This window comes from Cavia porcellus, unplaced genomic scaffold (assembly GCF_034190915.1).
Source record: "Cavia porcellus strain 051 isolate PalLab524CR breed Dunkin Hartley unplaced genomic scaffold, mCavPor4.1 scaffold_7, whole genome shotgun sequence".
Taxonomy (NCBI): Eukaryota; Metazoa; Chordata; class Mammalia; order Rodentia; family Caviidae; genus Cavia; species Cavia porcellus.
Genome location: NW_026947490.1, coordinates 71777363 through 71792481, shown reverse-complemented (window position 1 = coordinate 71792481; position 15119 = coordinate 71777363). Strand labels below are relative to the sequence as shown.

Here is a 15119-nt window from a genome sequence, read left to right as displayed (position 1 = left end):
ACTATGGTGATGTAAAGCAGCAAAATGGAGTTTGGAAAAGATGAACATCCTGGAAAGACTGAAAAAAAATTTGGTAAAAATATAACCGGTATTATTAACAGGTGATATCATTATGCAGATAAAAAATGCCAAAGCAATCTAAAATCAGGCTCTTAAAAATGGAAAACATTTTCTTGAAACTTTGACAGTATGTGAATATACAAAATTTAATTGTATTTCTGTAAAGTGACAATAAACAAATGAAAATAAAAGGTGAGCGCTGTTTACAATGACATAACTACTTAAAAGCTTAGGAAATATTCAAAAAATGTTGTGTGAATCATTCACAATGTATGAATATAATAAAATGTCATATTGCATCCTTTAAATGTAGATAATTTTTGTCAGTTTTATGATAATAAAGTCAAGGAAATTTGGTCCTTCAAGAGAGAAGAAAGACATGCAAGAATTTTAGTTTTGAGAGAAATTAAAGAAGAATTATACTACACAAAGGAAGACGATGCCATGTTTGTCAAATCTTCCTGGTGCCGTGTGGATTGGCCCTAAGTTGGTCAGTCAGTTCCAGGAAGTCTTAACCAAGCCCCACGGTACCGAAAACAGTCTAACTGAGGTGAAGAGATTCAGAAGACTGAGCTTTCCAGTTTTCAATACTCCATGTAAAACTACACTAAGTGAGGTGGGATTTTATTTCCACACGAATAGAGAAAGCAAGCAGATGTAATGAATTAATGCACATATAGAAATGTAATGAAATCATTCTTTTAAAACAAACGTCAGTGTATTTCAGTTGCAAACGCAAGGCTAGTGTGGGCTGAGTCTGAGGCTCCCTAAGACTGAAATAAGGAAGCTGTCTCACCTTTTTATGAAAAACAGTGTTGGCTTGCTGACTCACATCATGAAAACAGTATTTTTAGAGCATGTCAGTAAGAGGCAAGAGAAGGGTTTCCAGACAGAGATTTAGGATGAGCCCAAGAGTGAAATGTGGCACTCAGAAAAATGAGACTTTTTGCAGTTTGGAAATGGGAACAATTATACCTTTTGAAATGGTGCAAAAGCCTGAAAAAAAGTGCTACCACCAGAGAAGTCCCATCTGCAGGTATGGGCTTTTTAAAAAATAGGTAATTTAAAAATTCACTGGGTTTGGTCAGCGTGCTCCTTTACCTTGGGAATCAGGCTCTTGTTCCTTCTTTTTTCAATTAAGTCAATTTAGTGATGTTTAATATTCCTAAAAGATTTGGGTGTAATAGGTTTATTAGAGAAACTCTAAATTTATCCAAAGAAATGCTAATATATATTGCCTTGGGTAATTTCAACTGATTCCTGGAAGTTGCAATCATTTTAAAATAGTTTTTAAAGTTCTGATTTCTTTTTATGTTATGTATCTTTTTTGAATCAATCATTTTTAATTTTTTCTATCCTCCTCATTTCCATCTGAGACTTTTATCTCTTCTTCTTAATGGGGTGCAGAAGGTCTGATGGTCCATCTTTGTGTAACTGCTTTAGGCCAAGGAAACTTGCTTATCTTTGCCTAACCTAGGGGCTGAAAGACTCATCCTGACTGATTTCAAGGAGATGTAGGAATATTGGGTTTTGTTGTTCATAGAATCATCATATTTTGTTAGAAAGGACAAGGGCACAAAGACATCAAGCCAGAATAATAAGGGATTATTCAATATGAAAGAATTTTAAGGGACAGTATGATAGCCAGGGAAATGAGGACTTTTATTCTACCAGGTTGGTAGCCAGTCATGCAAGCTTATGCCAGAGTTTGATATTTGCTGTGTGTCTTAGTTCCTTTCTCATTGCTGAGACAAAACACCTAAAATGCACAGGTTGAAGGAGGAGGTGTTTATTTTGGCTTACGGTTTGAAGAGGTTTCAGTCTACAGTTGGTTGCTTGACAGAGGGGTACAGCAGAGGAGAGATAGTCCATGGCATGGCAGGCAGGAGGCAGCAGTGAGCCTCCCTTCCCCTTTTTATTTTTTCAGGCTACATGCCTATTGGTTGGTGTCACTCACACCCAATGTAGGTCTTCTCTCTTTAGTAAATCCATTCAGCCCCACTCAAAATGCTGCAAATCCAATCAGTAGACTAACCCAGTCATTGCACCGATGATCCTGTGTCACACACCTGTGATCCACTTACTTTCAAAAGCCCCTTCTGGGAACACATGAGGCTTTGGGGGGCACTTCAGATATAAGCCACAACACCGAGTTATCAGGATTATACACACAGTGTTCTGTTTTGACAATGGCAGAGTTTCTACCTTGTATCTAGGACCATTTGGTTTTATTGAATAGCTTTTTCATGATTGTTACTTCTGAATTTAGTAATGAAATACTCTCTGCACTGCCATTTAGATATTTTTGTGTATTGTTAGTAAGGATGAAATAGGACTTTTTGTTGCTATTCCACTTGGAGAATAAAGATAGAGACCAAATAAATATACCAGTGAAAAACTGATTTGGTCCATCAATGCTACAAGCCTAGGCGATTGCCTTTTTGTTTGTTTGTTGGTTTGTTTTTGTGCCAGGGATCAAACTCATGACCTCACACTTGCCAGGCAGGTACTTATGCCGCTGAGCTAAATCTTCAGCCCTCTCAGAGATTGCCTTGTTGATCTATGGTCTTAACCCAGTGCCTTTGCACCAACAGCTACCCTAATGTGCATCTATCTATGTACCCTGGAGATACCAAGACAACAACTTTGTGCCACAGAACTGCTTGGTACCATTTGGGACTGGCTGTTTTATTCCAGCTCCCACCCTCCAGTCAACAGCAAACAGAACAGTATCTGTTCACACAATAGTGTGATTACAGCCCTGGGTGGGTACCCATTACCTATTTTTGGGGTGGCACTAATGTATTTATTTTAAGTACGGATTTTTGTGTTCCCCACAAAGGGGTACCAGTTGGTTGAGTTGCCACATGGTAGCTGTCAACAAGATATGTTTGTCCAGACCTGATAATATTTATCTGTGAAGCAAAGGTTATCTTTCATTATGTGAGTTTTAGAAGTCTGGGGGTAGCCTGGGATCCGTATAATTCCATATCTTAATATTAATTCAGACAACAAAAGAAAATATTTCCCAAGACCCTTTTGATGAAGAAGCTCATGTATTGACAGACATTAGACCCAGTAACAAGCTTTGTAGTTGTCATTGTACTTTGTAGCTGCTCTATAAAATTTTGAAGCTTTGTTCAGTCATCTCCTAACAAAGGGAATACCCATTGTGGTAGCCCATATTCACTAGAGGTAGAAAATTATCCACAAACCCAACATGCAACTTCATTAATGTTTTGGCCTGGTAAAGGAAAATGTTAGTTCCTTCAATGGAAAATGGAATGACAGTAAAAAAAAAAATGAATTAGGTGACTTTTAGACTGGTAATCAGAGCTTATCATGGTTATAAGTTAGAGGTGCACTTAGAGACTTCCAGCGTGGGCTGGTGTAGTCTTGGAGCTCATTTTATATGTTAATTTATGAAGATATTTAATAAGCAAAATATCTTATCTTTTTATGGCTTAAAGTTTTATTTTATACCTGATGACTTAGATATTATGATCACTTATAAACACTGATCATATTTACATTTATTTATTTACCCATCTTAACTGTTCTGTTACTTTGGATAACTTATGAGAACCAAAGCATAACATAGTTACTATTCTTAAGCAATATATATATATATATATATATATATATATATATATATATACCATTCTTATCTTTAACGAAGAAAAATACTTGGAACTTATCACACACACACACACATCCACACATGCTTATAAGAGAACATTGCATGCATAAAATCATATAGATAAATAGACACTCATGTTAGCCCAAAAAACTTTTGTTCACATGGCTTACCAGTGTTAGTAAGAGTAAAGATGTCTTTAAAATTGGTGGCATGTTTTCATCCATGTGACATGATAGCTAGTCAAGATAACCGAGACAGTATACCATTTATAAGCCCACTTAAATTAAACATTAGGAGGGTAATTTTTACCTGATAATTAATACACAGAAGCATTTATATTATGCGAAAGCATGTATAACATTTATATTGCCAAATTTTAAAGCTTTTATGTGCAAGTCCCAGATAAGCCTCAAACCCGTTGGCCCTCCTGCTGTACTTTGAGTTTGTCAATTCCATAAAGCCTGTATAGTTGATTCTTTTTGTAGACCCTTGACAGAGGCAGAAGTCTACAAGAGCAGAAAAACAAAAAGAAAAGAAAATTTTGCACTAAAAAATTTGTTTTAAAATAAGATGCTGAAGATACGTTAGCCAATTAGATGAACAGGCAGATGAACAGATAAGAAAACAGACCGAACACATGAAACAATTACATTCAATTAAATGTAATTGGCCATGCTGATTGTAATATTTTTGTAGTTGTGGTTTATATCTATAAATAGACGAGCTACAATTTTTCCAGATATTTTTCTCTTTTTTCTTATGTAAGTCATAATAGTACTTTCTTTAATATTTTAACCTACTCTGAAGATCAGTCTTTATTTTTAATTTTTAAAAATTTTTAAATTTTTTATCAGTACCAGGAATCGGACTCATGACCACCCACTTGCAAGGCAGGCACTTAAGCCACTGAGCTAAATCCCCAGACCCTGAAGATCAGTCTTATAACAACACTGTAGCCTACAACCAAGAGTCAAACGAGGGAAAGAGAGAAGAACTTTGAGACCCTGTTATTTTATTCTTTAATTTACTTATGGAGAAAAAAAATCAGTCTTCTAGAACCTTCTATCTAAAATCTGTCCAAGTTAATTAAACATACCTTGATGTTTTGGGGACAGTCTGAGTTACTCAGTTTGTCTAGCTCCATGGTCATGCAGAAGTGCGGACTATCCCAATTTTCAGAACCAGAACCCCACCTCCATGCTGTTATCCTGGAGTTAGAACCACCTGTGATGGAGAGCGGTGCCGTAGCCTTTTGTTTGTTTTGTTTTATTTTATTTTATTTTATTTTATTTTGTTTTATTTTATTTTATTTTATTATTTTATCACTGACTAGTCCAGGCACCCTTGCTAATCACACCAAAATTTCTCGCCAAAATTAGAATCCTTGTTTCTGGCACATAAGTCTTTCAACCTTTGTCACCAAATCAGGAAAACAGGAAAAAGACTTGTGCACAAGAGCTTGGTTTTAATAAAAATAATTACCCCAAACATCTTCATGCCTAGAGACGAGTAACACATGCAAGGCTCTCACAGAGACTTGAAAAAGGTCACTACAGACTGTGTAGCACACATTAAAGATGTGGAGATAAGCTTCAGCCGAAATTATTAAAATAGGGGAACCAAGTAAGAGGGAGGGAGGAAGCAAGTTGGCATTAGAGAAGCAACGCCAGATGATCCCAGAAACGCCCATAGGGAGGCTTGACAAGCAATCCTGAGTCCAGCGGGCAGAGGGGCTGCCCTTTCCCGGGGCAGAGGGCCTCTCAGCTGCAGAGACTGTGTGACTCCCCGTGCTCCTCCCGCGTGGCAGGATGCACCAAGTTCTTCCACTCTCCAGTCTGTGCTTCTCCCTGATAGTTAGCATCAGGAAAAAAAACAACAACAACAACAAAAAAAAACAAGTTACAGGATTTAAGACAGGGAGAAAGAAAAAAGAAAAAAGTGAAATCTTTGTGGCTGAGCTCACCAGCATTGAGGCCTCCTCCTCCTCCAAGCCTCTGTTTACCTGCTGGGCATCTCACCCAGAGAAAATGTCATCAGGCTGGGCCTGAGGCTCCATGAGGATAAAATACAGACCCTGCCCTGTCCTTTATAGAATAACTGTACAGGTTTGGTGACTCCCGTCTTGGAAAATGAATTTTTATGATGCCTCATTAAGAAGCAGGGGAAGACTTTATCAAAGATATTGGATGCATCAAACAATGGAGTCCATGGGTGGGAAAAAATGTCAGAGAGGTAAGTGACACAACTCAGCCTCTGAGATTAGGCATCCAGACATTGTAAAATAAAACCTGGGAGAAGGGGAAAAATATTCCTCAGGATATCAGGGAGGGTCTGAAGGGAAAATTAAAAGCTCCAGAGATGTTGAAGAGACAGGACACAACATAGAGAAGGGAAGTGGCAGCTGGCACTTTCCCCTTGGCTCCTTGGGTTGCAGGAAAAGGGAGACTGTAGCTACAGACACAAAGCGAATGCTGAGGGTCCAGGAGGCTCAGGGAGAAACACAGTGGAGCGTACAGGGAGTTACCACACAGTGCAGTGGAGCGGCAGGGACCGCACAGGATTCTGTTTCCACGGGAGTCTTTCAGAAGGTCCCACCTCGTGGGAAACTCCAGTCCACCCCTGTATCTCTGCAGACAGTGTGCTATAGGATGCCACTGCAGGAAAGGGTTGATGGTTTGGACCCAGACTCAGTGTAGCTGCAGGGTGGCTTCACTTCAGAGTTCACACCGCGTTACCGTCTCACAGTGACTGGGTGAGTGACCCTGGAGGAAACAGCAAGAGACAGGGAGAGTAGGCTGGGAAGAGATGCCCGGAGGGGTCTGAGATTGACCAGAAAGGACACAGCAAGGACATCTACAGCCGGAGGCCAGGTCCAGCCCACGTGTCCCGGGATTCCAAAGTCTGGGCTTTGGAGCCCTCATCCTACAGTGTGCTGTGCCCACACCTATCACAGAGAGGAGGTCTGGCTGCCTTCCTCATCCACCAGCGTGAGCAAGGACACGGCTTGCTGTGGGTTCTTGCACCACCATTGTAGATCCTGGGGAAAATCACTCATTCAAAATTGCAAAGTAATTTCTGCTTTTTCTTCCTCTTCTCCTTCTTCTCCTCATCTTCCTCTTCCTCCTCCTCCTCCTCTTCCTCCTCCTCTTCTTCTTCCTCCTCCTCCTCCTTCTTCTTCTTTGGGAGTGTGTGGGTTTTAGGTTTTCTTTTTTCCTTTTTGCTGTCTTCTTCACTAAATTACTGGGTTTGAGGAAATTTTAGCTTGTCTTGTTTTTCTTCTTTTTACTAGCTCTTCATCCTATTTGTGTTTTCTTTTTTCCTTTCTTTGGCTTTTTCCTCTTGTACCTTTTTGTTTTTCTCCATTTATTTTTTTTTTCTGTCTTGTTTTTCTCTCCTTAAAAAAATTGTCTCTTATCAGTTATTTTGTTACCTTAATCCTACAAACATCCTTTTACTCCCCAATTGGATTCTTTGTACTGTTTCTCTGTCCTCCTCATATCATACACATTAAGATTTAAAATCTTTCTCCTCACAATTCTCCACTAACAATTCCCTCCATATTGAATAACATAGCCATAAAGCTTTATTAGATAGCTGTCACATTTAGTACATATTAGTTATGTCAATACCTTTTTATATTATAACTGTACTATGGTTGTGGATTTCTTCTTTAAGGTTAAAGGTGGTACATAATTACTTCTTTTTTGTTTTGTTTTGTTTTGGTACCAAGTATCGAACTCACGACCTCGAACTTGCCAGGCAGGTGCTGTGCCACTGAGTTAAATCCCTGGCCATAATTAGTTCTTATGGTAGATTAATATCCTTGCACAATGCTACTGTAGCAGATTTGTTTGGTATTACTGCCCAGGGTTGTGTAATTGCTGCTATTAATGATGTTTATTTGAAGCCAACACCCAGATTCTATTTGTGACATTGGTAATACTAAGGTACATTTCTGGGGAATTCAGTTTTGGGGTTACAATGCAGCCTCCCCTCTCAAGTTAAATGAGGTGTTCCAATCTTAGGAAAGAGGCAGAGGAATATAGTCAGTCAAGCCCACACTGAATAATGAGATCTATATACCAGCAAAGAAGTCTTTATACAATCAGCATCCACAAACCTCAGCTCCAAAAACAAAACAACATAACCCCATTAAAGGCATGAGAAAACAAGACAATAAAATGTGTTACAAACTCTCACTTGCTCCAAAGTTCACCCAAGGGAAAATGGAGGAGACTAACTTAAATCACACATCCAAACTATTTAAAGGATAACAGAGAAGGTTTGAAAACAGATCAGAGGTACTCAGTGAAATCCCGGAAGCTGTAACTAAATAGATAATGTAAGAAAGACCCAGAATGATCCAGGAACACTCAGAAAATACTGAAGAAAGATGAGCTGAGCTGAACAAAAAATCATGAATGACCACTTCAGCAAATGATTAGAATCCATGAAAAGGTTTCAAGAAAAAAATGTAGGAAATTAAAAAAAACATATTGGCAGTAGAAACAATTAACTGAGGACAGAATTTTGGAACTAAAAGACAATGATGCCTTCAAATCCTAGCTACTCAAAGCACCTTAATGGCAGCACGAGATGAAAAATGTATCCAACAACTACCAAATACAAAGAAGAGTATTTTGAGTAAGTGAGTTAAGTTAAAAATCAGAAGAAAGCACCAATGGTACTCACAGAAATAATGGCAGAAAACCTCCCAATTTCAAGAAAAAAAGTAAAAATACAGAAAAGTGAGGCATATAGAACCTCAAATTACCATAACCAAAAGTGAACCTCTCCATACCATATTATACTCAAAGTACCAGAAGTCTACCAAACACACAAACTCTTAAGAGCTAATGGATTAAAGCAAGGAATCTTACGTAAAAGTAAACTCACTAGAATTACATCAGACTTCTCAATCCAAACCTGAGAGGCCAGGAGGTTTGGAATGAAGTGTTTGAAGGCCTAAAAGATAACATATCCCAATGCCAACTTACATATCCTGCAAATTTTTTCTTCAAAATTGATGAAAATATTATGTATTTTCAGTGAAGAAGCACCTTGGGAAATCTGTAACTACCAAACCTGCCTTATGAAAAATTCTGGAGGATATACTAGACCGAGAAAATGAAACCAAGAAGACAAGAAGTCAAAAAGAATGAACAAAATGAGCAGCTAAGCAAAAAGGCAAAAAGCAATCAGCAGCAGTAAAATAGTGCGATGCCAGAAATAAATTAGAACCTTTCTGTAATAACTTGCAATGGGAATTTTCTCAATTCCCCAATCAGAAAGGATCAAGAAGCAAAACCCAACCATACACAGCATACAAACATTAAAAAGAAATTCACAGATTAAAAATCAGAGAAGGGAAAGTAATACTCCCATCCAATAACTCGGAAAAAATCAAGAGTAGCAATGTTAATTTCAGGCAAAGTAGATTTCAGCCCAAAACTAATCTGAAGAAACAAAGAATGTCACTACATCTCAGTTAAAGGAACAATTCAGCAGTAAGAAATAGTAATTATAAGCATATATGCACCAGCCACTGGCCTTCCCAACTTCATACAGCAAACATTAACAGCCATGAAACCTCAATACAATTTTAATGGAACATCTTATTGTCACAAATAGATTAGCTAGAAAAAAATTAGCACAAAAACTTCAGTGAATCGAACTTGAACAAGTGACTTAATAGATATCTACCGAGACTTCCATCTAACAGCAACAACAAAAATACACATTCTTCTCAGCAGCACATAAGACTTATTCCAAAAGATATGGAATAGGTAATACTAACCCATAAATATGTTTAAGTAAAACAAAAGCATTGAGATTATCCCCTGCATAAAATAATAGTGCAACGAAATGAAAAAATCAAAGGCAAAAGAAGCCACAGAAATTATGCAAATGCATGGACATTATATAATACCAGTTTGAATAATTGGTGGGTCATGGATGAAATTAAAGAAGAAGTAAGATAGTTCCTACAATCAAACAGAATGATAGTACAGCACACTAGAATGTGTGGGAAACAGTGAAAGCAATCCTAGGAGGAAAATTTATAGTGGTGAATGCCCATAATGAAAAACAGAGCAAGTTCAAATAAATAATCTAACAGTGAATCTAAAGTTTCCAGAAAACAAGAACAATCCAATTCTCAAGCTAGGATAAGGAAGCAAATTATAAAGGTTGGAACAGAAATTAATGAAATAGAGAATTAGTAGACTAAGAATTAATGATGCGAAGTTTATTCTTCAAAAGAGTAAGCAAAATAGACAAACTCTTAGCCACTGTTACCAAGATAAGAAAAGCAAAGCTCTAAATTCATGGAGTTAGAAATGAAAAGGTGGAATCACAATGCATTCTGCCAAAATCCAGTCATTGGAAACCACTTTGAAAGCTTGTATTCTAATGAAATGGAAAATTCAGAAAAAAATGGATTAGTTGCTACAGATACGAACTACTGAAGCTGAACTAAGAACGTATAAAAATCCTAAATAATCCAATATCAATCAATGAAGTCGAAAAAGTAATTTTAAAAAATCACCCTAAATTAACAAAAGCCCAGGTACTGACAGATTCACTGCCAAGTTCTCCAAGAATTTAGAGAAGCTCTAAGGCCCAAACTCCTCAAATAAGTTAATGTAATTGTAAGGGAGGCAGTACTTCCAAAGGCATCTTAAAAGAAAGGTATAATGATTCCTAAACTGAAAAGAACCCAGCCAGAAAGAGAAACACAGGCCAGTCTCTTCAATGAACACAGCCAGAGAAATTCTCAGTAGGAGACTGACAAACCACCATCAAAAAAATGTTCAACATCCAGGCTATTTAGGAAATACAAATTAAAACAACAATGAGGTTCCATCCTATTTGATAAAGAGAAAACTCCAGCACATTGTGAACTGTAGCAAAATAGGAACTGGCCAGCTTGGACTCTGAGCTCAGCTGCCCAGTTCCCGTCCATAGGTACTGCATGTGTGTGAGAAACAAACAGAAAAGCAGACTCTGACCACACAAAATATACACAAAAGGATGTTGAGGTGTGCCATATGCCTAATGTTTTTACAACATAATAAAACTCTTAAAGAAAATGTAGAGAAATAATATATTAATTAATTGAGTAATGCTTTTTTTTTAACCTAGAGGCAAAATGAATTACATTTATAAGAAAAAAATGAAATCTAGCAATTATTGAAAGGACAGCTAGAAAAGGAAAGTGTCACACTAAGAATATTTATCTATGTATGTACAGGTCTAGAAAAATATTTTAGGAGGACTCACATATAAAATAGTATACAGAATACAAATATGTAGAAAGACAAAAAGAAATATTGGAATTAGAGAACATTCTCAAATAGGCAGCAGAGAAAAAGAAATCCAAAAGGCTAATGACGTACGTCAGGTAGTTAGCGTCACCAGGGGTCAGAGAATTGCCGTGAAGACCGCGGTGAGACATCCCCACACAGACCCTAGCCTGGAAAATTAGAGGAGATCGACAGCACGAGTGTGAGCAGGGTGCAGAGGAGCCAGAAGCCTCACACTGTGGATATGTGGACGGTAAGTACTGATGTGCACTGCTTATCAAGAGAATTGGACAGGAAGTTGGAGGGCTCTCTTGTCAGTGTCTGCATAGAGAAAACAACGTAAACACTGAATATTGGTTTAACCCCAGACATGATGTAAATACTTGGAGAGGACGAGACAGTGTGTATGTCCACACATGATTCTTTATCTTCAGATTTCGTAAGGGGCAGTAAATAAAGACTATTCCAAATAGGAGAGCAGGGAAATATCTAATACATGTGTGTATTTAGAAATTGGAGGTTACTGAGCCGCGCTTGGTGGCACACGCCTGTAATCCCAGCACTCAGGAGGCTGAGACAGGAAGGTCACCATGAGTTTGAAACCAGCTTGGGCTAAACCGTGAGCTCAAGGTCAGCCTGAACTATATAGCAAGACCCTGTCTCTAAAAGACAACAGAAACAACACCAACAACAACAAAAGAAAAAGAAAAAGAAATTAGAGGCTACTGCCAGGAGAAGGAGTTAAATGATCTGACATTGCTTACCTGGGAGGGGCAGTTACTACAGAAATGGAGGGTTTGGCTAGAACACTGTTTTCTTTTCTTTTTTTGGTGGTGGTGGGGAAATGGGGATCAAACTCAGGACCCCAGCCCTAAGAACACTATTTTCTATCATAAGACTTGTTATATTATTTGGTTTCTTTTTCTTTCTTTCTTTCTTTTTGGTACTGGAGGATCGAACTCGTAACCTTGAGCTTGCCACACAGGCACTTATGCCACGGAACTAAATCCCAGCTCTATTATTTGGTTTTTAAAAAACTTGCTTAGATGTTAACTGTATAGAAAAATAAAGTGTAAGAAAAGGAAATCATGGCATAATCATGCAATGTAAATTCATAATAATGAAGTGAATAAATTCCTTATATACCTGCATATACCAAAGCATAGATAAATTTCAGAGACATTATTTTGAGGTAAAAGAGCCACATCCGAAAGGGTCTGTGCTGGATTATTACCTTGTTATAAAGACCAATTACAAGAGAGCATGATGGGAGAAAAGCAGGCATGTTTACTGGAAAGTGGAGGGACTTTCTTTTTATGCAGGACTTCTGTGCCACAAGCGGTTAATCGATCTAATCTAATTATTTAATCTTAATATAAGGAGGTAATTATGCAGGTCTAGACACAAGCATACATTCATAAAACTGCACCTTTCAGGTTAATATACTTTACATGTATCTCAACACCTAAGTTAAAAATAATCATTAAACATAAACAAATTCAGGAATTTGAAAAAAATCAAACAGGTAAGGAAATAGACAATATATAAGTAAGAAGATGCTGGATGAATAAATATGATGTCCTGAGGTGTCACTAATTAGCACTAATTTACAAAGTCATACCCTTTACAATGTTTTCAGCATTTTATAAATCTATAGCTAGCTCTCTTTAGCACACAAATTTGCATTGTCTTGAAAATTCTTCACATACCCTTACCAGATTCACCAAAAATGTAATAATGAAATTCTGCATGGTGGTAATCTCCAGGTATCCAAATGAAAACAGGTACAGCACTACATAGTTTCAAGAATTTAAAAATATTTGTATTTGCAGTAATTTATTCTAGGCTATTATTGTTATTTGACTTTCTGGCGTTTGGCAAACATGCAGTGGTACTGACTAGAAAACACGGCATTTGGAACTGAGCTCGGTTCAGAGTGGTCAGGATCTGACACACTGCAGTGTGGTCTCATTTCCAGCTGTTGAACCTGCACTGCAGCTTTGAAGTCGTAAACTGAATTAGAAATTTTGGACACATATTCGAGAGTGCTTCTAAAGGTGTCAGAGCTGATGAAGGAGGCAAAGATCAGAATCTTAAAAAGAAATGCTGATGATAATCATCTGTTTCTGAAAGCTGAGTGGTGATGATTTCTGAAGCTGAGTGGATCTGCCCTTTCTCAAAAGATGGAAAACAGAGCTCAGTGTGTCACCATCTGCTGTGACTCTATCCGCGTAGATCACACTCTAGACATCTTCTGTGACAACCCCGGTGGGAGTGAATGTGAGCCCCGTGTGGCCACCACTGTTGCGAAGCCTCTCATTGTCTGGGTTTGTCTGCACTGTTGAGCGGTGGCCACAGAACCTCCTCACTTCATGCGCCCCAGGAACCCCTTGGTACTCTGTGCTCTCCATCAATGATTGTGCTCCGCCATGTAGTTATCAGTCCAGCTTTGACCCGGAAGTCATTCTGATCTCTCCCAATTCTCGAATCATCCATGTGGCTTATAAAGGAAAGGAAACACTCAAATTCCTATTGATTTTAATTTCTGAAGATTTATCCAATGTTTTTTCTATTCTCCCTAGAGAATTATTACAAGAGTCTGCTAGTTAGCCTCCCTGCCTCTTGTCTCTATGCTCTTAAATCTATGTCCCCTCTCAAACCATGTAATCAGAAAGTAAATTTCTCCGCTAGCTCACCTGCCCGAAGCAGCTTGATGTGTTGCTTTTACCTGTGCTCTTGGTGTTCCTGTATCCAGGCCCCTGTCTCCCAGCCTCACAGCTCAGCAGCCCGCCCTCAACCTCCGGGTCTGTCAGAACAGCTTCATTATTCCTGTTCACTGCTTCCTGCTGTTCCTTTCTTGTGTTTTTATTGTTTGCCCTTGAATGGAGTCCCCTTGCTTCCCTTTTAATCTGGCCAACTTCTGTGTCTCATGTGATCATTCTTCCAGGGTCTCTTCCTAGCCATCCACATGGGTGAGGCGCAGTGTTCTGGTACCCGCAGTGGTCTGTGCATGCTTCCCCGAAGCTGCGGTGTCAGCCATCCTGCATCCCATCACCGGCTCTCTGAACACAGAGCAATCTGTGATTTACCTCTGACCTCACAGGGTTGGTCTTGCTTGCTGTCCACATCTGTAACCCAGGCCTGTGCACTGTCATTTATGTAACACTCCAGGCACTTGCGTGTGTTAAATTACAGTGCCAGTACATATGCATACTTACATAGTAATGTAACATAAATAGCTCCTCTATTTGTTATTTAGAAAATGTTTAGGTTACTAATTGTGGTCTGTAGCACATCAAAGGCAACTAAGGCTATATACGAGGTCCCAGTATTTTTATACACAGGATAAGAATTGCAAAATATGATACTCAACAGTTTCATTTTTAAATTTTTCTGCAGATTGCTGCCAATTCCTGGGGCAAGTCATGGGGAGAGAATGGCTATTTTAAGATTCTTCGAGGAGTAAATGAATCTGACATTGAAAAGTTGATTATCGCAGCTTGGGGCCAACTGACAAGTTCAGAGGAGCCGTGAGCCTACGGTCACATGCTTACCCCCCTACACTGAAGGTCAGCAGGATGAGGCTCTCTGCAGAATGGGCCCTTTGCCTCTTCACTCTATGTGTAAATGTACCTGTTTTGTAGTTACCCAAGACTTGTACTCCTTGCTTGTATTATTGAATATATGAAAATGTAATAAAGGGCAGTAGAGTGACTTCATGACTTTAAATTTCCTGGGTTGCCTTTTTTTCTCCTCTTAGGATAGGGTGCTCTTTTCCATCAGCTGTTTTCAGACAGTGTGACAGGGCCTTTCTTAAAAGTGCATAGCATTTATCAAAATGATGCGTTTCTCTCCTGGGACAAGGAGGACTTCGGACAACGAAGTGTGAATTGGAAATTCAACAATTCTCTCTCTCTCTCTCTGTGTGTGTGTGTGTGTGTGTGTGTGTGTATGGTCTTTCTCTGTAAACCAACCTGGCCTCAAACTGACAATCCTCCTGCCTCAGCTTCCTGAGTGAAGTTACAAGCTTGCCTGACTATCCCCAGCTCATAAAATATGATCTTTATGACTTTCCTTTTTTACCATATATTCCTTTCTTGATTCCTTTCTTGACT

At 38.6% G+C, this 15119-nt stretch overlaps 1 protein-coding gene across 1 annotated transcript in view; it reads left to right on the top strand.

Annotated features, from left to right (window-relative positions):
* Tinag (tubulointerstitial nephritis antigen) overlaps positions 1-14723 on the top strand; it is an 84230-nt gene extending 69507 nt beyond the window's left edge. The window contains exon 11 of the mRNA XM_003462300.4: positions 14404-14723. Within this exon, the coding sequence (XP_003462348.1) occupies positions 14404-14538 (135 nt within the window). The 3' untranslated portion in view covers positions 14539-14723. The remainder of the gene's footprint in view (positions 1-14403) is intronic.
* The last annotated feature ends 396 nt before the right edge of the window (positions 14724-15119 follow it).